The sequence below is a fragment of the Passer montanus genome, unplaced genomic scaffold (genome assembly GCF_014805655.1).
Source record: "Passer montanus isolate IOZ18808 unplaced genomic scaffold, ASM1480565v1 scaffold9, whole genome shotgun sequence".
In the NCBI taxonomy this organism is placed as follows: domain Eukaryota; kingdom Metazoa; phylum Chordata; class Aves; order Passeriformes; family Passeridae; genus Passer; species Passer montanus.
Window position 1 is genome coordinate 10,772,913 of NW_024374367.1, and position 21,696 is coordinate 10,794,608.

Genomic DNA, 21,696 nt, shown 5'->3' on the forward strand with positions numbered 1-21,696 from the left:
CTCCTGGCCACAGCAGAGTACCAAAATAGCAATTTATTCCAAGGAAAAGCACTTCAGACTCGCACCTCAGCACTTCACAAGCCCAAGTAAATACCAAGCAGGACAGAGTTTATGTTGATCCAAACTTTAAGCTTGAATCAGATGAACACACAGACAGCAAAATTACTCCATAAAGCCCTTTTGTGAGAACACATTTAAATGCCTGAACACGAGTGGGCTGCCATAGCTTTTCTTAAGAGCCCATCTGCTCTCAGCTGAGACATTCAGATCACACTTATCTAGTTTGTCTAAACTTGTCAGATTGTCTAAATCTGTGGCTTGATGTGTTTTTGCTCACACAGTCTTTATTAAGAGCCATGCAGCTGGACATTGTACGACACGGGGTGGCACTGAGGGTGTGCTGCTCTGCTCAGCTGCTGCTGTTTGCACATCACTTGGTCATATCCAAGGGTAAGTGCAGGTTTGCTGCAGCTCATATTTTTGGAATTTCAAGAACATTTCAAAGTTATTGCTGATCTTTCAGCAGTGAGCAGATCCCAAGCTCACCAACAGAGAAGATGAGGGCACAAGGTCTCAGGTCACAGGGACTCTGCAGATACCTACACTCACAAGGGGGTTTTACAGAAAAACATTAGGCATTCCAATTACATCTCTAATGCACTTTCTCAACCATAAAAACAAATCTGCAATTGCATTTTTCCCTTAGAAAGGAAGGCAAATTGATACATGATGCTCATTGTCCTGAAGGAAATCAGTCAAGTGTCATTGAACAATCAAGTTTTCCGACACATACATCAAAAGATAAATTTCCAAAGAGTTCCACAGCCTGTATGGAAAACTATATTTAAAATAGCATCCAGAATTTATATTAAAGTACATTTGAGAGATTATGATTTAAAACTTTGACTCTTTCTAAAGAAAATATGATTATTATTAATGTTGATCTTAAGAGCCAGAAAAGCAAAATTTTAAGTTATACCATGTAGAATAACATTACACTATTTTTACTAGACACAGATGGAGAATACTTTTGTTCAGACACAAATAGTAAGAACCAGTTAGCATTTTTATTCAAAAGCTTCAGTATCTCAATAAAAGAAAAATGCTCTCAAGTATTTTTCTACAGATACGAATAACTAAAAATTAAACACTTATCCTAGAAACCACAATGCTAGCTGGAAATTAACATTGCACATGGAAATGGGAAGTTTCTATGAATTACTGCCAAAAATGTTCCATACATAAAACATCAACCAATTCTATATTTTACTCTAAAGCTGTCAAGATGAAAAGCCAGCTGACAAGTTTATGTTACACAGAATTACTAATTGCTTACATGACATAGGCAATTTCTAACAAAAGCTTAGGGAAGCTTTGCAAAAGTTTTGCAAAAGTTCACTCAAGGGCATTAATTGAAAAAGATAAGCACTCCAGGAATACCTGCTTTAAACAATGTTTTGCCAAGCAGTTGACTTTAATCATGCTATCTGGGCTGGAGATGTCCCAGGCACCACCAGGCTTAAAACACATCGAGCTGCTTTGGGCTTCCAGCACTGCAGTCAGAGCTGCGCCCCACACAACTGGCATTAGGGTAGGATGATTCTGACTGATATGCTCAGCCTCAGCCCAAGGAAATAGAGCCACAAACCACCAGGTATTACAGACCTTTCCAGGCTCACATTCTGTGCCATCAGCCCAAGGTGTGTGTTGGGTTCGACATCCCTTGTGAGCACCATCAGCGTTGATACACCAAAGTCGCCGACACTGCATCTGCTTAAGTGATTGCAGAGATCAAAACATTAAATATGTACCACATGCCTTACCAGACACATGATCCTTTATGAAATTATTCCCCCCAGGATTTATCATTAACTCACAAGCTTGACAGTAAGTTGATGGATTGTGAGTCTGCCATTCATCCAACCCCAGGAGACCTTATTTTGCTCTGGCAAAACCAGGAAAAATAAGGTGTGCAATTTCACTTACCATATAGGGGCACACTTGGGATCCGGGTCCAAAAATTAACTCACATTGTTTGTTGACGTCATAAATCAGCCCTGGGAGCTGCTGAGGCAATGTGTAAGTTCTTGATGAAGGTTCATCAAGCAAACACTCCCCATAACCAGTGCTACAACACAAATCAGAATACTGGTGTTAAACAGGAGGTGGGAGATCAGAACCCACTTGTGTTTGCCTGAATTAGCCTTAGGGCAGTTGTACACCACATTTGTCATATTTAACAAGCACTACAAGAACTATTTCAAACTCAAGCACAGGAGGGTGTGTTACCCATACACCATCACCCTTGTGCTGTGACAGCAACTATCCACCACACCACAGTCAGTTACCATGGCAAAAGCATTTCTGAGTGTGCATTTAGTTGCTGAGCAAGCACTGGCACATTTTTATAAAGAATTCAGAAAAAAAAATCACTGAGTAGCAGAACTGCCCAAGGGACTGAGCTCCTGGATTTGCCAGAACACCATCATGGCTCTCATTCTGTTCCACACCACAACACATGGGAAGGCATCACAGCAAAATGGGCAAATCACTATGCATCAAACTGACCCGTGGGCTCCTGGAACAGTGTTCCCACACGGATTAGTGCCAGGGCTTTATCTTGACCTGTGGAGCAGAAAGGCAGATTCAATCTGCCTTCTAAAACACAGCTCCATATCCGGGCCACAAAGCTTGGAAAAGTCATTCTTCAGGTTTGAGGAGAACACACATTCCTTAAAAGCAATATCCATGGGGGAAGACTTATTCTTCCCCATTGAGAGGCTGGTCCTTGCCAGCTTATCATGAGGCTGAACTGGCAGGGACTGGATGCCAGGGGTGCATTCCTGCTCTAGGTAAAGGATGTGTGCACACACAAATCCTCTGATTTCCTCCAAATGCTGCACACTAGGGCTCCAAATTAACTGAAGAACTCCATGGGACACATGGACATGTGAAAACAGCCCAACACATGCATATGCAAAGCCTTACTCCAGAAATTCAGTGATGTATTTTCTACTGCACTTTGACCACATCCAGGGATTGGTGTAGAAGTTCAGTGTTGGTGCCATGACATGCTGTTGGCTTTTACCTCCATCTTCCTTGCACTTCTGATTGTCATCATGTGGCATGTTAAATCTAAGAGGAAAAGAGCAGCAAAAAGTAGAGTCAGCTAAGAGGCAAACATCAAATATTTAGCATAGCAAGGGCAACAGTGTGAACTAAATGCAAGCAAACCCAAGAATTTTCCCTAAATATGCTGCTGACAAATATTACAGAATAAAAGTATTAATACACACAAATTCATAATAAATTTAGAAGTGTTAATGAACAGGGTTTCTAGCACTCATCTGGGAAAACTGTGCAGCACCCTGCTAAGCTCTCCACTCCATGACTGCATATATTTAGCCAGACAAGTTCTCCAGGGAGCCTGGAGTAAGATGCAAATCCAGCTGCAGTTTCCTTTTCAGCTGACGGTTGCTATCCTGCAGAGAGGCTGGAGTCTGGCCCCTCCTTCATAAAAATGGCAAATACTCTGGAACTGACCACAGATCCAAGAGTTGATCTCGGGGAATTCTGTAGGAGATGATTGACATGAGCTCACTGACTGCAGACCCTCATGCACACAGGCAATACCCTGTTGGACACAAAATATTTTCTAATGCAGTAGAATACCCTGGGCCACACTGCTGCTTAATGGGGGTTGCACCAGGGATAGACTTGGCTCTTATACTTTATGTGGCAGGTTTACAAAATGCCAGCAAGCATTGGTATCAGCAGAAACCAACATGAAGTTTGCAGCACATGACACCTTGAAGAATGTGGTAAATTCACTAATGGAGACAGAGCGGCTTAAAGCACTGCGCTGTTTGAAGTGGGGAAGGGGAAGTGACCTGGTGTGATCCTGTGTTCCAAGGCTGGGGAGTTTGTATTCCATTAAGATTGCCTCCAACAAACCATCTTTTCACTCTGCTCTCTGAAAAAAAGAGCACAGAGGCATTTCCTGCTCGGGAGCACTGCTAACCCCCCCAGCAGCTCTGAGGCAGCACTAGCAAAGGAATTAGGCACAGGTTAGGTGTGGGGAACACCAAAACTTTGGAGATTTTCTGTCAGGAAGTCTTATTTAAACAAATACTACTCTGGTTAAAAATAGACTGTCTCAGCCAGCTCTCTTATTTCCATGAAGAAAAACAAGAGTTTAGAACAATGAGAGATCTGTTCCCAAGTACTCATCCATCCCACACCTACAGATCTCCACTGCAAAGCAGGCATGCGATGCTTTGGGACTGAATCAGCTGCCTAAGGTTATAGTCAGGGGTAAAGGACTCTGTAATCTAAGGTGATTTTTCTCATGACTGCTTAGTAGTGAGAAAAAGCCTCAGTAGTGAGAAAAAGCAAAAATCGTTTGAAGAAATTTCTGCTGGAGGAGGTGAATGGCAGTGTCTCTTCTGGGGATGTCCAGCAGCACAAGATTTTCCATGATGAAACAGTCCAAGAGCTGAGTCAAGCACCTCATCACCTCCCAGATGATGGAGGTAAGTTCCTCCTTCACACACAGCTGCTGCACTGCCTTCACCAGCACCACACAGAGCTGTGGGACAAGCTGTGGCAGGCTGAGGACCTGCTCTCAGAGAAGACTTCAGTCCCAAAAGATAGTTCAGATGTGCCAGCATCCTTTGTCCTGTTCCTCCCCAAGGACCTCTGCCCAAAACTCGCACTAGTTCCAATAGCTGGGTCAAGATGTCATTTCTTAGGTGCTGCTTGTGGTACTCTGTCATTTATCCTCCCCAAAACATGGCCCTGCTGGTTTGGCTGCTCTCAGGTAGGCTCCAGAGCATCCCACAGTTTCATCTACCTCAGTGGTGCATCTTCTAGCCAAGAATATTGACCTCCCCTCAAATAATTAGGCTCAGCAGTACCAGTTCCCAGCCTGGCTGGCAAGCCCTAGTTAGCATAAATATTGGGCTATTTAAATGTAAATGTATTTACATAAAACATACACATGGCCAAGTTCATGTGCTATTGTGAAAGCAGTGCTCAGTCCGTTATCTTCGCTAATTGAACAGCTCCTGTATGGGTCACAGACTGTGCCCAGCTCTGCCAGACCTAGGAGAGAACAGAGAGGTTTATGATTGAAAAAGAAATAGAAATGTCACTCCCAGTTCAGCACAGACAACTAACATTGTCACTACAAAAAAAGTTATTAAAAGACAAAAAAAAGGTTTTCCTTACCTAGAGTATCACATTTGTCGTGTGCTCTACAAATATCCTGTCTGAAAGCAGAACAGACCTGACACATTAATTCTCAGTTCAGCAGTAAGTTAAGGTACAAGCACAGTAACAACAGCAGAAACAACTCTTGGTCCTTCAATGGACCTTCTCCTGCTGGTTTGCTACATCATCCTGAGTCCAAACTAACTCCCCACCACAGTCAGTTTTTCATCTTATGCTAAACCCACAGGCAGATCTTAGACAGCCTTGAACCTCTCAAAATCATCTCTTGTTATGGTGGATACATGCTCCCCCAACTGCAAGTATCATTACATCCACATCAAAACCTGAACATTTCCCATATATTATATGCTCATGGCCCCTGACACACAACTGGCTACAGTTTTCATGAGAATATTCACCACACCTGGTAACAAGCACGGCTGTATCATGGCGAAGGTGACTTCCCTCTGGGTGGTTTTGGGACTGCTGCCATTGGCAGAAGTTTTTTAATGTTGTCTGGGCATTGTAAGATATTGCAGGGCCATCCTGATAAGCAATACACAGAAAGCAGGTATTTTAATTATTCATGACAATGCTCACTACAAATGCCATTGTCAAGAAGAAGGTGAAGAAAATAATTTCCATTACCTGCTCATTATGTATCACGACCAATTTCACAATAACAATATTAATTAGATTTCCAATGCTTGGGTCTTTGTAGATAGAAGCCACCTGTTTCAAAAAGCAATATTTGGAATTACTGTTAACATTCAAGAAAACAAACAATTAAGACAAGACACGTATTTTCTATTTTGCAACAGTTTTTCTCCTGGGCTGCTCTTCTGCTATGCTCAGTGCTCTGATGCTACTTGGAGAGACCTCCTGGCAGAAGCACAATTTTAGAATGAAAAAAACCTGCTGGTATCACAGAAATCCAATACTTCCTTTTGCTTTAGCACACCTTTCACCAAATTAAAGGATCATTCTGCTCTGAGACACAAAGACCACCAAACAAGACTGTCAAAAGCAACTTATTCTTCCAAGTGCCTGATTTTGACATGGGCATTTCAGACCACATATTCAGTGCACTTCTACCCTCAAACAGGATGAACATCCCTCCAGAGACACAAATATGTTGGATACTCCCTGCCAGTCACTCTACATCTACAGAACTGGAAACTGCACTCCTGCATCCTAGTACCTGCAGCTACTAAGGTGCTTGTTCTTAGCCTGGAAAGCCAACTTAAGAACTATACTAAGGATGAAGGCTCCTTCTCCTTGCAACAGCAAGGGAAGTCAGGCAACTGCATAACCTACCAGCCTCAGTCCCCTGGAAGGCACAGTGCCCAAAGTAACTTTTTAATTCAGCTGTTATTTCACGTGGGCTTAAGTAAAAAGAAGAGTGCAGCATGTGGACTAAACAACCAGTGACATTGCTCATGGTGTCTGATATTCAGAAAGCTGGAAGAGAGAGGTGTGTGAGAACGATCAGGAAGCATGATGGATCTGGGAAAGAAGACTCCAACCAGCGTTTTCCAACCATGTTTTACCACTTTTGATGTAACCCCAGCATTATCTCCATGCCCAGGGAAACAAACGGATGGTGTTGCATTATGAACACAGCAGAGAGGGGCTCTGTGACCACTAGAAAATGATTTGTGGGTGAATCTACTCGCCCTGGTTGAACACTCACTATTGACATCAGGGTTAAGACATAGTGCTGCAGGTTGGCTCCATGGTAGGCGACCATCCTGCTGTCAGCCACCACCATCACCTCCACAAAACGTGGGTAGGACAAGAACCGCTTCGTTCGCTTGTGGCTCTTCTTTTCACCAATGGTCCCCGTCTTGTTGCTGTCCCCAGAAAAAGAATTCACTTCCAGGCTGTGTTTCAACATCTCCACGTCAGACAACATGCTGCTCTCTGCCCACTGCCTTCTCCAGTGTTTCCGCTTGTTCTTTTTGTGACTGTGGTCATGATCTATGGTTAAAAGGCAGAAAAAACATACAGTACATTCTGGGGTGAATAAAATTAATACCACGTGTATGCTAAGTCAAAATACCTATTACCTCAACAAAGTTGTGTGGGCTTGCTCCAAACAAGCAGGGAACTGAAACAGAAGCACCCTATGGAAGCCCACCATGTAATTCAACATCTAAGGCTTCATTTTTAAAGCCACCTTGGAGAAGCCAGTAGCACTTAGAGGTGGACATTCCCTGCAGCAGAGCCAGCTCCTGGTCCGTGCAGGAGGGATGGAGCCCTGCAATGGTAATTAGCCACTGCAGCAGCAGCGTGAGGATTCTGGGCACGTCCAAGGTGGCCAGGAAACCACAGGAAACAAAGGTCCAAATCCTGTATTTCTAACTCAGGCATGAAGGACGGCAGGATTTGGCCTTCACAGCAAAGCAATTATATATGATTTATTTCTGTCTCTAACAATAACACGGCTGGGCTTCAGCTCCCCCCCTCCCCTTTATTATTCTGTGCTACAGGAATGGTAAAGGTCATCTAATAGCACAGCTGCCACTGGCGAAAGAATAGAATTCAGGAAGTTTCACATATACTGCTTTTGATATTCAATTAGGCCAAACATAAAAGCAGCCTGAAAATATACTCCATGCTGATACAAAGACGACAAAGTGAAGAGGGAGAACAGGCATATAAAACATATGGAACGTGTACAATTAAGATTTACCATCTGATTAGTAAGTAATTATAGCATTATTTAAATGTAAGAGCAAAATCAGGCTTATTTGATGCTACTTAATTTTTAATCAGTTCATCATAGGAAGTAGCTAATTGAATGTGATTCATCCACGAAAGACTGTTCACTTCTGCATTTAATATAAAGCCAGATCTGAACTACCCATCTACGACTCCAGGCTACAACCCTCATGCTCTTTGTAGCTTTAGTTTAATTTCGTCATGGTGGTGAAAAATATCACATTTCCTTATCTGACCCATTGAGTAGGTTAGAGGAAGCATATTACAGAACAAAGGAATATTCAATGCTCAAACAAGATTGAAATGATAGGAAACTTCTTAGTTATTTTTCCTGTATAGTTTCCTTTTAAGAATATTTGAAATAATTTCCAAATAAAGAAATATATTCTGCAGTATCACGGCAGGCAAAGGAGATCAGCCAGCTTCTACCTATGTGAAAAATACTATCCTTTTGCCCTATGTGTAAATAGGCAATAGGGTAGCTAAGAATTAAATCCTGCCTACTCTGTACTACCTAAGTCCTCTAAATTCCCTTTTCTTGATATAGTCCAGACCACCTTAATACAGCAGAGAGTCTGCAGTTATTTGAGTAAGAATTTGAGAAAGCCAATGGCATTTGTGGTTATAATTGGATTGCCCTAGTTCCTCTGCTCTAATCAATGCCCTTGTGTTGGCAAGGTTATGCTCTCATGCTGGCACTGCTTCGTGGGCAACCATGACATTATCCCGACTCATTCAGTGCCAATCAGCTTGGGGAGCCAACTATGCATACAAATAACTTAAAGGTGAGGAGAGCACCAGACTGAGGAGAAAGTGCTAACCGCGGCCCCTCAGCCAGCTCCTCTCCTCTCTGCACCCTCAGACCACCACTCAAATTTCCCTTTAAAACAACTGACTTCGAAAAGCAGCATGTGCCCAAGGAAAAATGTGTTAAGGATGGGGAGATGCTCAACAGGGCTCGAGTGAGGCTGAAGACAAGGCTTCAGAGTGAAGGCAGAGCTCTGCAGGGGCCCAGGTGGGACCACGAGGCTCAGGTTCCTCCTCCTCCAACCATCCAGTCAGAGGGAAGTTAGATGGCAAAAAAAGAGGGAATTGCAAAGACACCTATCTTTGAAAACACCCATCACACAGGTGTATAAAAGAAATTGATATTCACTGGGCTTGCACTGAAATCCTGCAGCTGGTGTCACATGCTAAGAAAAACCTCACAAACCCACCCAAAACCCAGAGTACCACACGAAATTCCACATCTTGTTCTGAGAGCTCTGACCTGCCCCTGATCATGCAGGGGACTCAGTCTAACAAAGCCAGACATGCCTAGCACAGAGGAAAAATAACTTTCCTTTTCGTGCAGAGATCTGGCACAGAGTCACAGAATCATTTAGGTTGGAAAAGATACTGAAGATCATCAAGTCCAATCATTAACGTAATGCTGCCAAGTGTTGGTACAGTATCAGTGTTCCTTCCCCATTCAGCACACAAATGAAGTCAGACACATCATCACTTCCAAAACAACTGAATTATTTCCAAAACAAAGTCACTCCAACATTTTCAGTGTGCTATTTGGACAGGTCATGTATTGGGGTTTTGTCAGCCTGGTTACTGGAAAACCAGGCAGCAGTGATGGGGATGCACTGCATGGAAAGCCACTCCTGGACTCTGATAGTAGTGAACTGTTATCTTCACCCAGCTTTCCTTCATGTAGACAGTGTGCACTCACCTGTAAAAAATTAAATGCTAATGGCTGTGCACTGCTCTCAACCCATGTGTAAAATCTTGACCACATTAATGGGAGCTGCACACAGGCACTGCCAGGAACTCTGTGTGCCTGATTCTGTTGATATCCTGCTCCATTACAATGGCCACAACAGCAGGGCTCTCATTGAATGGTGCAACGTGCTGCCCTGCTCCATCGGGCAGAAGGGAAAATCTCTCACATTACACGAAACTGTGATTTTGCAGCACCAGCTTCCTACTGCCACACATAACATCAGAAAAGGGTGTGATATTTCCTCACCTTATTTTCCCTTTTTTTCCCTATTGTGTTAACATAGTAACAGAAATAAGGAAGAAAAATGGTTTTCTGGCAAGCCACCAATTTTGCAATGACCTGAAACACATCTACTTACACTTGGCAGTAACTGGATGGATTTAAGAAACAAAACATTTTTCTTTTACTTTGTAGAAAAACCAAACTCCAGTGAGTAGACAAACCCTTCAAAACCATGCAAACTACAGTTCAATAATTCAAGTATCAAGCGAGCCCATGCACTGATTCAACAGTTCATATTCATTTGAGAGGCAGGTAAAGGCTAGAATGATGTCCATTTTACTGCATACTTTACTAAGACAATCTATGCTGTTTTCACTGTCTTTATACAGAACTCGTAGTTCATCTTTATTTTTGTTCTATTTGGTTTCTTCTTTGTAATGTGAGATTTAAAAGGAGACCCAATCCTATGAAAGGACATTGCTTCCTGATGGCATCTTCGCACTAATGCCATTTATTTTTGCTTGGGCAAGAAGCCTCAGCCCAGAACCCATTCAGCTGATTTATAGATGTTTCCTGCTGGTAAATGTACTTTGGATCTACCACAAGAAGGAGGGCAGGGAAGACTCGGGCCCTGTGTGGGTACTTTGTCTGCATGAAAGGGTGACAGGGCAGAGTCAGGATCTGCTTTTGACATAGTAACTATTGTTATACTAAACCAAATATTAAAAGATGGAATGATCACTTATCCCAACAGTCCTAATCCTTTCCATTTCTACATTAACTAGTCCTTGGAATAGAAGGCAATTTGCACAATTAAGTAAGACATGTAACAATTCAAGCAATTCCAGTTCGGGTCCAAGTTCATAAGAGCTGCACATAGCAGCAAAAAAAAAAAAAAAAAAAACACAGAGAAAGAGCAAGAGAAAGGGGCAAGAAAAATTCTCTGTCTTGAGCTAACAACATCTCCCTGCTAGAAAAAAAAATTATGATCCTTTCAAACCGACTAATTATCTGAAGTTTCCTGAATGTGTGACCTAGGATTTTTAACAAAATCTGCCACTCAGCAGTTGGCCCGCATCACTTCTAGCTCTGATCCAGTTGCACAGATAATAAATTATTGCACACCTCCATTAAACAGACCAAAACTGAGCTGAGCTCCCCTCACACAGTCAGTCAGTGTGTGACCTGTCTCCCTCAACTCCACAGGAGCAAACCCTGGCCAAAAGCTTCAGTACAAGCCCCAGCTCCAGCTGCCTGGCTGGATTTGCTGCCTGTAGCTGGTACAACAGCAGCCACCCCAGGGACTGCCATCACCTGGGAAACAGAAGAGAGAAGCAAAATGGATTTGCCTTCATGCAGAGATCAGACTGGCTGAAACTGAGCCACATTTTTAGGCTCCTCTTGCCAAGAAATGGAATGGAAACTGGCTCCTCTTTAGGACACAAACAGGTAAGAAACCAGACCAAAGAACTTTTCTAGCCCTGGGTCTATCCTAATACTATATCAAGATGTTTTGTATCTCTGTCTTTCTATACACATACAAATGTATCTCAGATGGATTTGCATGAGGCCAAATTCTCACCTCTGTTACTGTGGGTGCTGTTGTGATCAGCATAACCCAGAGCTGAACACACATTCTCTGCCAGCAGATTCACACCCTGCTTGGACAACAGCCAGGGATTGAAACATAAAGGGGGACCAGCCACTGCCTTGCTCTGTACCACACTGAGATAATCAGTCCTATCAGCAGGATTAATCCTGTCTTCCCTCTGGACAGCTCCCTGACTGTACCAGAGCTGCTGCTATAGCCAGGTCCATGCCCAGGAGCTCCTCCTGCTGAAGTCAGTCCCATGTGCCAAGCCCAGAGCCTGCAATTTGTGTTTGCAATATGTGAAAATATTAAAGCCAGAAAGCAAAGCTATAAAGCCATGAGCAGTTCAGACTGGCATGAAGCACCACTGATGCAAAAACCAGCACTTTCACCCCAATTCACTCACTGCATCCTGTGTCTGTGACTACAGAGACTTGGAGGTGCCAAAGCCCAAGATGATGGTGAACCCTAATGTCTGTCAGGGTGACCCTTCCTTTCTTCTCATTGCTTGAACCAAAATGCTGAGAACCATGGACTTGCAGTGAGCAGCAATCTGCTTCCCTTAGTAACAAAACATTCTCTGGTTTATACCATGCTCACACTAAAGACCACACATACTCTACATGTTTTCTTTCCAGGTGATGAATATCAGAATGCATTCCAGCCTAAAAGATTATTTTTCAGCCTAAGGTAAAAAGTTGTAAGTGAAAGCTATCAATTTTGCACAGTAGACAGAAAGTAGATTAATGAACAAAACAATAAATTTCCTCTTTAAGAAAGGAGATACTAAGACATGAGCTGAACATGTGGCAGAAAATGATCCAAGATCATCTTACAGAACTCCCACATGTGCTCTTCAGGCAACTCCCAATGCACAACAGTCACAAGTACACAAACCTGTGCCCCACACTAGTGTCTAGTGACACCTGTGAGGTACTATGCCAACAGGAATAACACTGAGGCCACCGCAGCTTTGTACTGACAGTCAGTAAAAGATAAGACAAAATATCCCATTAGAAAAAAAAAAGAGAAATTGTTCAGCAATTGACCTCAGGGATGTTGATAATGACATTACAGACATATGGGAAAAGCAGTCACAGAATAGTCAGCCTGTTTATTTTCAGTAGTATATGCCATAGGGAACAGATAGAAAGCACCAAAGTGATCCCCCCCTGCTTCTCCCACCTGTCCTCCTTCAGTGGATGTCCACACAGATGAGATAAAAGTATGTCCATTTTGATTCCAGGAGAATAATTTAACTCTGTCCACGTACCGTGTTTAAATTGCAAAACAATACCCAATCAACAACAAGTTGTTTAGTCACAATCTTAAGTCTTACACCTTTAGGGCACAAGATGGATGCTTGATACATTTTCAATACTAAGAGTAACAATAAAATGCATGCACTTTACTTATAACTCACATTAAGGAATCTTGAGCCAAAAGTAATTATGGGATTTGTATCACTGACTGTGATCAATGTTTTTTAACTGAAGTCAGTCTTTTACCTTATTTCACTGGCCAACATCACAAGATACCTCAAACATTACAGACTGATTCCTTTCCCAGCTCAGCATGTGCTTGACCTCCCAGGCCCATCTGACCAAACACCAGTTGGTTCTTACTGTGCTGTAACCTCAACAGGGAGGCAGAAATAGAATTAATTATATTACCATATGGGAGTTGTGATGTAATTCTCTTCTTTATTCTGAGAGGGAAGGAAACCTGAATTAATTATTCTCTGACTAAAAATTACAATCCACTTCTTTAAGATAAGAAACTTTTCTGAGGAGAAGAACGAAGTCAGTGTTTTACCCTGAGGCCAAAAGCAAAGCTGACAGCTTAAACACTCTTGAAAGAGCTCAAGGATTGCTCAACCTGGAAGTAAAGGCTTAAGAAAACCTCCCTGCAGATCTCCTGCAACCCTGAGTTTACGTGACACTCGGCAGTACAGAATTTGCCTGAAGACCTGCCTGGAAACCAGACACCTAGAATGCAAAATTCTGCTGGATGAATGAGTTGAAAACAAAAAAAAAAAAAAAGGGACACAGTTGGAAGCAAGACAGAGTCCAGAAGAAACAGCAAAAATACTAAAGGGCTCTAGACCAACAATCCAAGTGCAAAGTATCTGGGATTTCACCACAGACCACTCACAAGAGTACAAACATTGAGTCTTGTGGAAAAGAAATTCAAAGATTCTGCCTTGAAACTGCTACAAAGTAACAACATAAAACATACAAAGGGTCTGGAGAAGGAGCAGGAAATTTTCCATCACTGGCCTCATTCCACTCCATTGCCAATTTTAACACTGCAAACACACCTTGAACGACAGCTGGAGCAGGAACAAAAGCTCAATCCCTTCCTGCACTAGTGAAAGAACACACTACAAAGTCAGGCTTTAGTCACAGTACCAGATACCTAACACATTCTTCCCCAGGTCTCCTCCCTGGTCATGGCACTGATAACACACTAACAAACCCCCATTCTGGCAACCTCAACCTGATCATCCCTTCCAAGCACATGGAACATGGTGACAGGACCATCTTCTGCTTGTGCCATTGGTTCACCAGTGACTTCCCATGCAGCTGGCTGGCAATAGGAGAGCAAGCTGGTGCTAATTATAATGCAGAAACAAGATCACAATCACTGAGCTGGCAGCAACAGGAGTCTGCTTGCTCAAGACACAGGGCAGCACTCCTCTGCCCTGGTGGCTCCCCAGTGTCAAGTTCAGTGGGAAAGGTTGTTACAGTTACTATGAAAGGGTAATCTATTACAAATTACTCGTTAATGCAACTGAAAAATCAGTGACACATTACTGGGTGTGCCTGTGTCACGCTAGCTCAGTGGCAAGACTTGGTTCATGCTGCTGGTTCCTCCTCTGCTTTTTATAGGACCCTTCTCAGCACAACTTACATGTAGAGCTTCTTTCCTCCTCACCTGGACCACATGGGGCTTCCCTTTGTGGAGCTGCTGTGGCTGACCACACATGTACTCTCCAGTAGTTAAATTGCTGTAACACCCAACAAAATACCAGCAAATTTGAGACCATTTTTTGCATCCATTTCTGGCAGGTACTGGGATATGCGAAGCCTGCAGGTTGTGTTCCACAGCCATCTGTGCTGATAATACTTGGTGGATTTTGGAAAGCAGCCTCAGCAGGTGAGTCACTGGGCTTTCCCACCTCTGCCAGCAGTGGGTGGGGGCACAGTCAGCACGGCGCAGGTAAGACCTGCTCTGTCCTGCACTCATCTGAAGCTGTTTCCAAAACTTCACCACCTCAGCACAAACTGCTGGAAGGCCTCTTTGCTGGCTACAGCCCCTTGGCTCCCCTCCAGAAACAGGAACAGCTCTAATCATCTTCCTACTAGTTTGGCACCATCAGAGTGTTATTGCTGCTTCTGCATGACGAGTTTTGCCCATAGTGGATATTCCTGCTTTAAATGCTCTCATTAAGGAGTGAGGACACTGTGTAAGATCCTCACATGCAGCCCAAGAGCCCAGGTCCAACACCAGCCTTGGGATGGGCACAGCTGACCAGCAGCAAGAGAGGGAGCAGCTCACACTCACTATACATTCAGTCATTGGTTTATTAATCTTAGCTCCAGACAGGTCTTGAATATAAAAGAATAATGAGAAATAAGGCAAGAACAGAGAGGTATTTAACTAATGAAGCTGGGCTGGAAATGGGAAGCGTAGATCAGCCAAATGAAGGCAGTGGGTGATGCCTAAAGAGGAACATAGATTACACAATGTTAAAGGAATAAAGTAGGTATTTATTAAAAGGCCTTTAAAGGATACCCCTTGTGCAGTACAAGAGCCAGTCCATGGCTACACCCAAGATGGACAACTGGTCACGAGTTTTCACACTTTTCCAAGTTTTGGTCCATTTACATATTGGGGTTAATTGTTCAACTATAGCCTCAGGTTATGAAGTCCCATACTCTCAAGTTTGCTCTCTTCAATTTGCTGTTGTCTATGCTTTTTGGGTCTGAGGCTGTAATGGCTGTCCTTGGTTCTCAAGCTGGAAAAGGGTTGTTTTGTCTAACTACTCTATGAAGAGAACTTACTAACGCTTTATATGAAACAGAATCACACTCTAAGGCAGTATGGAATCTAAAAATTATGAAAGGTAAAACTTAAGGCATCATGGGTACAAAGAAGGAGCTGCCTCAAAAAGTTTAGTTGGGAGTCCTGCATCAGGGTCACAGTAAAAGCTGCACAGAATTTGCTAAGTTTGGAGCAAAAGCTGTGCAGGCAACAGAAGTGGGGCAATGAAAGAGCACAATACTTGCAATTATACTCACAGACACAGGGGAATTGTGGCTCAGTACAACCAGGCAATCTGTCTCAGAACAAGGGGTGGCCAACAGGCAGAATGATTTTCATTCTAAGGTTCAGTAGAAGGCGAAAGCTATCACAGACCCCAAAAAAACTGGAAGAGAAGAGCTCCAGAGAACTCAACAACCAAAATATACACAGAAATACATATATACATACATCACTGACAGAAAGCATGGGAAACACGACAGAAAGGAGAAGCAGCAGAAATGGACATAAGACCCAGAGCAAGAGATGCCTGAAGTGATTTATTTAAGTGATGACCAAAGGCAGTGTCCCATTGGCATCTGGAGCTAGACATCTCTCTGCAGGACCAAACCTTGATGGTTTCACATGGAAAGGGCTCATGAATCAGCTTCTGGCAGAAGGTCCCAGTGGATGGGGGCCTGGGGAGGTGCTACCGGCCTCACAAGGCAGCAAGCACACGGATGCAGGATGCGGCTCCGTGCCTTTATCACTGGAGTCAGATTGTTCCTCCGTGGGGCGCAGGAAAGCGGCGCTCTCCAGCCTTGCAATGAGCCACTTCCTCTTTTCTTTTTTTAGGATCACCATTTCTTTTCTCTTCCTCCTCCACCTCAAAAAAGCGGATATTTAATAATTGGGTCGGAAGAGCTTGCTATCCTGAAGCGATGGGTGGTAGTGGTGCTGCACCTAAGTGACATCATGCTGTCCGCCTGGCCCAGCCCTCATCCCGTCAGGGCTATTCAGTAAAACACAACTAATTATTCTGCCAGATCCCTGGCCAGATGACAAACTGATTCACGGCACTAACTAAAAGAAAAGAAGGAGAGGAAAATGCACCATTTCCTATGACTGAAATGACATTAACCTGTTACCCCAAGGAAAACTCTGTCCAAAGTTTTTCTTGTGGCGGTTGAGCTGTATGCCAGACGGCTGAAATGCATTGCCAGAGACCCCAGTGCTGTGCTGTGAAAGTTCATCTGCAGAGCACAGCTTCCATTTGATATCCATCAGCATTCAGAGGAAAAAGATCTTTTTCCAGAACACCTGCAGAGTATCTTTTATGTCAGAGGACCTAAAATTGTTATCAGAAACTGCTAATTAAAACTCAACAAAAGCAAATACTTGGTTTTCTAAGCTGACACTGAAAACTAAAAGTACCAGGCAGATTGCTGCAAATGAAAGCTTTTACTCAATCTGTTAGTCAATTCACAAGGGAAACTTTCCTGAATACCTCAAGAAGTCTAAAATTACATCATTATGGCAAGGGCACACCAGTATGTTGACTATTAATCATTTCCAGGAAGATCACTATCAGAAAGTCATTCTTAATAGCACCACTGCCTGGCAACATAGGGTGCCTTGCTCATCTCAGGGTGGGGGGTACCTTAGATTTCCCTCCCATGAATTTCCTCTTCAAGCAAATTTCCACCCCTGCCAGAAGCCTGCAGAGTAAATGCACCGTTTCACGCATTCTTCTGACAAAAGACTGGATTCACACAACACCCTACAATTATGGCTAACTCCCAAACTCTCACAAAACCATTCTTCTCTGGCAGGAGTGAGAGATACACCTTGTCTAGAACAGTGAGTGCTGCTAGATTTTGCACGTTCACCTCTGCTGCAAAGACACGTGAGATACCTTCTCTCACCAGATGTAACCTCAGGTAGGATGTCAAGGTTCAGCATTGCCCAAACTGCTCTGAACTTGCTCCTTAAATGAAATAACCAAGACTTGTTCACCATACACATATGGCCATAGCATCATTCCCTTTCAAAAGCTTGGACCATGACAAAAAGAACAGACGGTAAAGAGGGAGAGATGGAGGGAAAGAGGACAGGAAGACAAGACTCTCATGCCTCTCTGGAACACTTAATCTTGTGAGAGGTGAGAACTCCTCCCACCACTACATGAAGCAACTGAGAAGAGCAAGAAAACAAAGACAAGCAAGAAGTAAAGCATATTGGAACAAAGGAGGAAGAGATATACAGCACATTGGTAAAATCACAGATGGAGTATTATTCTTGTGAATTACAATACAGAAGAATAATATCCTAAATGGAAACTATGATACATTGGGTGAAATACAGCAGCCTGTTACAGCAGCATAGAGTCAAGTTCACAAGCAAAATTCAGAGCCCTCCCAGCTACCTTTGATTCAATGAGTCTTGTGATCTGCTGCTCCATTCCTCCAAGGGTTACTGATGCAATGTGCCAGATTCCGTGTTTCTTTCCAACTGTTCTGAGTCTCCTGCATCTGATCTCAAAGAAGGGAGCAGAAACAGCTGGAAGAGAGAAACCAGAATGGCATATTCCAGCAGCAACCCTTGGAAGAACAAACAATGACAGCCTTGTGAGAGGTGCCACTGTACCCCTGGCACATACGTTTGCATGTGGAGGTGGATTCACATGTCTTCTAGAAGAAACACATGTTGCTCTGGCTGGTCACAGAGTATCAGAGCATCTTTGGAGTCAGCATGATCAGTGCAAGCTGAACAGACTGACAGCTCAATAGCACAGCCAGGATCCACAATCATGGGTGCCAAACAAGTAACACGTGCTAACTGCAGCCTAATTTGGGCACCATCCTTCTCCTCTAGTGTATCTTTACTTCCTGAGCAATTCCATCTACTTTGCAGCAAATGAGCAGCTTGCAGCCCACAAGGGAACTCAGTCAAGGTCTACTCTGTTTAGGCTTTAAAGTTCCTGTAGATCTAGCTGCAGGCCAAAGGAGGAGAGCAAAACTGCAGGTGAAACAGGAGACAGAAGGAATAAGCTTCTTCAGAGAAAATTTAGGTATTTGCTGCCAAAGGGGAGGATTAGTTGTGAACATCAGGAAGTCAAGGAAGCGGAGAGCAGCAGGAGGCCACTGCAGATAATAGGGACAGTAGGAGCAAGGCTGTTGCTCATCAAGGCACATGAAGGGGGAGAGAAAAAGGCCTGTGCTCTTTCATATGTGCAAGGACTAGAAAGAGGGAGTGAGGAGGTCATAGAGATGGTGCTGGTGGAGGAAGGGCTGTGAAGAAAATAAAAAAAGCCTTTGAAAATGAACCATGGAAAAGTGATTACTAAGGGAAGAACTGTCAGGGTTGGTGTTAGGACCTCCTCATTTCCACTAGAAAGAAGTTAAGACGTGGCAACTCACAGCCAGATTTGGGGAAAGACCAGGAGCACAGCAAGACTAAGACAGATGTCCTTTAAAGGACAGAGTATCAGACAGAGAGTATATCAGATTAGGATGGTTGGAAAGGTAGAAGAGTATCAGACAGGGAGTGTATCAGATTAGGATGGCTGGTAGGATGGAACAGAAAACAAGTTTAAGGGCTCACAGGATACTTAAGGCAAGACAGATGAAAAGCTCTCTTGCCAGCATCAGGAGTCATCAGGGAAACTTTATTCTGACCGCAACTTCCTTATAACCAATTCCTAGAAAGCATGGGTGCACCACATCTCTCCAGGACAGCGCTACCGCCACGAGCCCAGTCCTGGCACTCACAGCACCATTTCTAGAGGGGTCCCTCAACTCCACATCCCTTTTTCCCCCCACAAACCTACTGCCTTTTAACTGCAAATAGCACTTCCAAGTATCGAGTCATTCAAGGCAGTAAGAAAATGAGTACCTGGAGTATTGCAAGTCTGCCAGTCCCCTGAAGAGTTGGTTGGAGGTGTCCGGTGTCGGTAGACAAGATGTGGTTTATTGTGCTCTTCTTCATACTCCTGTTCCTCAAGTGATAGGAGTGGCTCTACAAAATAGTCCCCATCATCAGACTTGAATGTGCCTAGCTGAGGGGGACCAGAGAGAGGAACAGGAGGTCAGCTTTGCACCATGACAAGCCACCTGGCAGCACTACCCCACAAAGCAAGCAGTTAATGAGGGAGGTGTGCCTAGTTCTGTGGTAACCCCTGTGAAGGCAAAGCTGGAGCTTCAGATTTGGTTACACTGCTTGCACCCACCCTGGGCTGGGTGCTTACAGAGGGCTAATTATTAACCCACAGGCGGTGAGGATGAGAGAGGCATGTCTGACAGTGACATGTCTGTCCTTCTGCTAGTGACATTTACAAGCCAGTTCTGCCTAAAGGATGATGGTGCGGAGGATGAGAGAGGCATGTCTGACAGACCCTGTCCTTCTGCTAGTGACATTTACAAGCCAGTTCTGCCTAAAGGATGATGGTGCTGCTGTGTGCTGGAGGCCCCAGTGCAACCCCACATGTGCTGGTTTCACACAGCACGTTTCCATCAGACAGGCTTTTAACCAACATCTAAGGACCAGAGGAAGCTGTTCAGCTAGTGAAATCCCTGCTTATCCCATCAATGCTCCTAGTTGCATACAACTATGAATGCACATATTTGGTGGGTAAATAAAAAAATATCCAAGACAAAACATTCTGCAGCCATCCCATACTTGTATCCATCCCTTCCCTTCAGGGAGGAAAGCCACATACACGTGTGCCCAAGCCTAGGCGAACACATGCACCCAGAGGAACCCCTGGACTGAATGAAGCCAGCAGAAACCTCCGGGAAGCCCTTGGGATTGGCACTCCGTGGGACTGAAAGGCATCAGGACAGAAAAGAAGAGTCAGCCCTTTTAGGACCTTCTGCTCATCCCGGTGCCAACATCCGTGCACCGAAGGGCACCCAGCTAGGGTACCAGGGACCGGGACATGTCCGGTGCTGGGTGGCTCCGGGGCCAGCGCTGGTGCTGAGCCCGCAGCCACCGCTCACCGGCACCCCCGGGGGCAGGCGAGGTCCGTGCCCGGGTCTGGCCCGCGGACCGCCCCCCCTCCGGGTGTCGGCAGGCGGCACTTTTCCCCCAAAATCCGCGGAGCAGGAGCGGCGCACCGCGGAACCCGACCGATTCAGAGCGACACGGGAAAAACGCCCGGCCGGGGCGGGCCGGAGCCGCCCGCTGCCGTGAGGGGAAGGGGCGGGCGCCATGGCTCTGCCCGCCCACCTTCCCTCCCCTCTCTCCTTCGTCCCGCTCCTCCTCCTCCCCGCTTACGCCCCTGGCCCTCAGCGGGGCGGGGGTCTCACCATCCCGGAGCAGAGGCTGATAACGGCGGTGAGCCGAGGGCGGGCGTTGACGTGCCCCCGGTAGAAGCAGTGCTTCACATCGGCGTCGGCCGCCTCGGCGTAGAGGCGCCGCTGGTCTGCGGCGGGCTCTCCCAGGAGGCTGACGGTGAAGAGCGGGGCGATGAAGGCCGAGCTGGCCGTCAGGTTGAAGAGGAACTGCTGCCCGAAGGCGGACAGCCTGTAGTGTGCCTTCGGGGAGTCGGCGGCGGCCGCCGTCCAGGCGTCGGGGGCAGCACTGGTGCTCCGCCGGCGCCGCCTGAAGTGGACATCGGTGGGGAAGGGCTCGCCGAACTCATTCACTCGGGTAGGAGTCACGATCTCGTACTCGCTGAGCTTCTCCAGCAGCTGGGCTGCGAGGGGACAGACGCTGAGTGAAGTGGCCGAGCCCCGCGGCGCTCCCCGCGCCCCTCCCCGAGCACCCCCTTACCTTGCCTGGGGTGCAGCTTCTGCCTCCTCGCTCCCGTCCTCAAGCCGTCGATGAAGAGCGTGGTGAGTGCCAGCGCCAGCGGCGCCAGCTGCATGGTGCTGCGCGCTGTCCTCGGAGGAGCAGCTTTCCCCGCCTCCGCTTCTTCTCCTCCTTTTCCCTCTTTTAATTTCTTTTTTCCCCTCTTCTCCTTTCTTGTGGCCCCCCGAGCGCTGCCGCGGGAAGGCGCCGGAGCCGGGCGGCGTTAGGGGCGGGCGGGCCGGCGGCGCGCGGGGCGCCGGGGGCCGCGCATGGTGCGCGGGGGCGGACGGGCCGGGGTCGGGACCGACGGGCCGGGACGGGGGAGCCGCCCGCCCGCCCGCCTGCTCTCCCTCGCTTTCCG

General features: G+C 45.5%; 1 protein-coding gene across 8 annotated transcripts in view; it reads right to left on the reverse strand.

Annotated features, from left to right (window-relative positions):
* The window catches only part of ADAMTS9 (ADAM metallopeptidase with thrombospondin type 1 motif 9), a 79,854-nt gene extending 58,278 nt beyond the window's left edge, over positions 1–21,576 (reverse strand). For 5 of the 8 annotated variants that reach the window (XR_005630404.1, XM_039734082.1, XM_039734079.1 and 2 more), the window contains exons 1-11: positions 21,318–21,576; positions 20,852–21,240; positions 19,440–19,602; positions 6,905–7,191; positions 5,860–5,943; positions 5,636–5,757; positions 5,230–5,270; positions 4,998–5,103; positions 2,989–3,135; positions 1,987–2,128; positions 1,666–1,773 (exon numbers count right to left, since the gene is read on the reverse strand). Coding sequence is in view for 7 of the 8 variants with exons in the window: in XM_039734082.1 (XP_039590016.1) it covers positions 1,666–1,773; positions 1,987–2,128; positions 2,989–3,135; positions 4,998–5,103; positions 5,230–5,270; positions 5,636–5,757; positions 5,860–5,943; positions 6,905–7,191; positions 19,440–19,602; positions 20,852–21,240; positions 21,318–21,411 (1,683 nt within the window). In the remaining variant the exon portion in view is untranslated. Of the gene's footprint in view, positions 1–1,665; positions 1,774–1,986; positions 2,129–2,988; positions 3,136–4,997; positions 5,104–5,229; positions 5,271–5,635; positions 5,758–5,859; positions 5,944–6,904; positions 7,192–17,970; positions 18,104–19,439; positions 19,603–20,851 lie in introns of those variants that run through there. The other 3 variants (XM_039734078.1, XM_039734084.1, XM_039734085.1) reach the window with 3 other exon arrangements.
* Between the last annotated feature and the right edge of the window lie 120 nt (positions 21,577–21,696).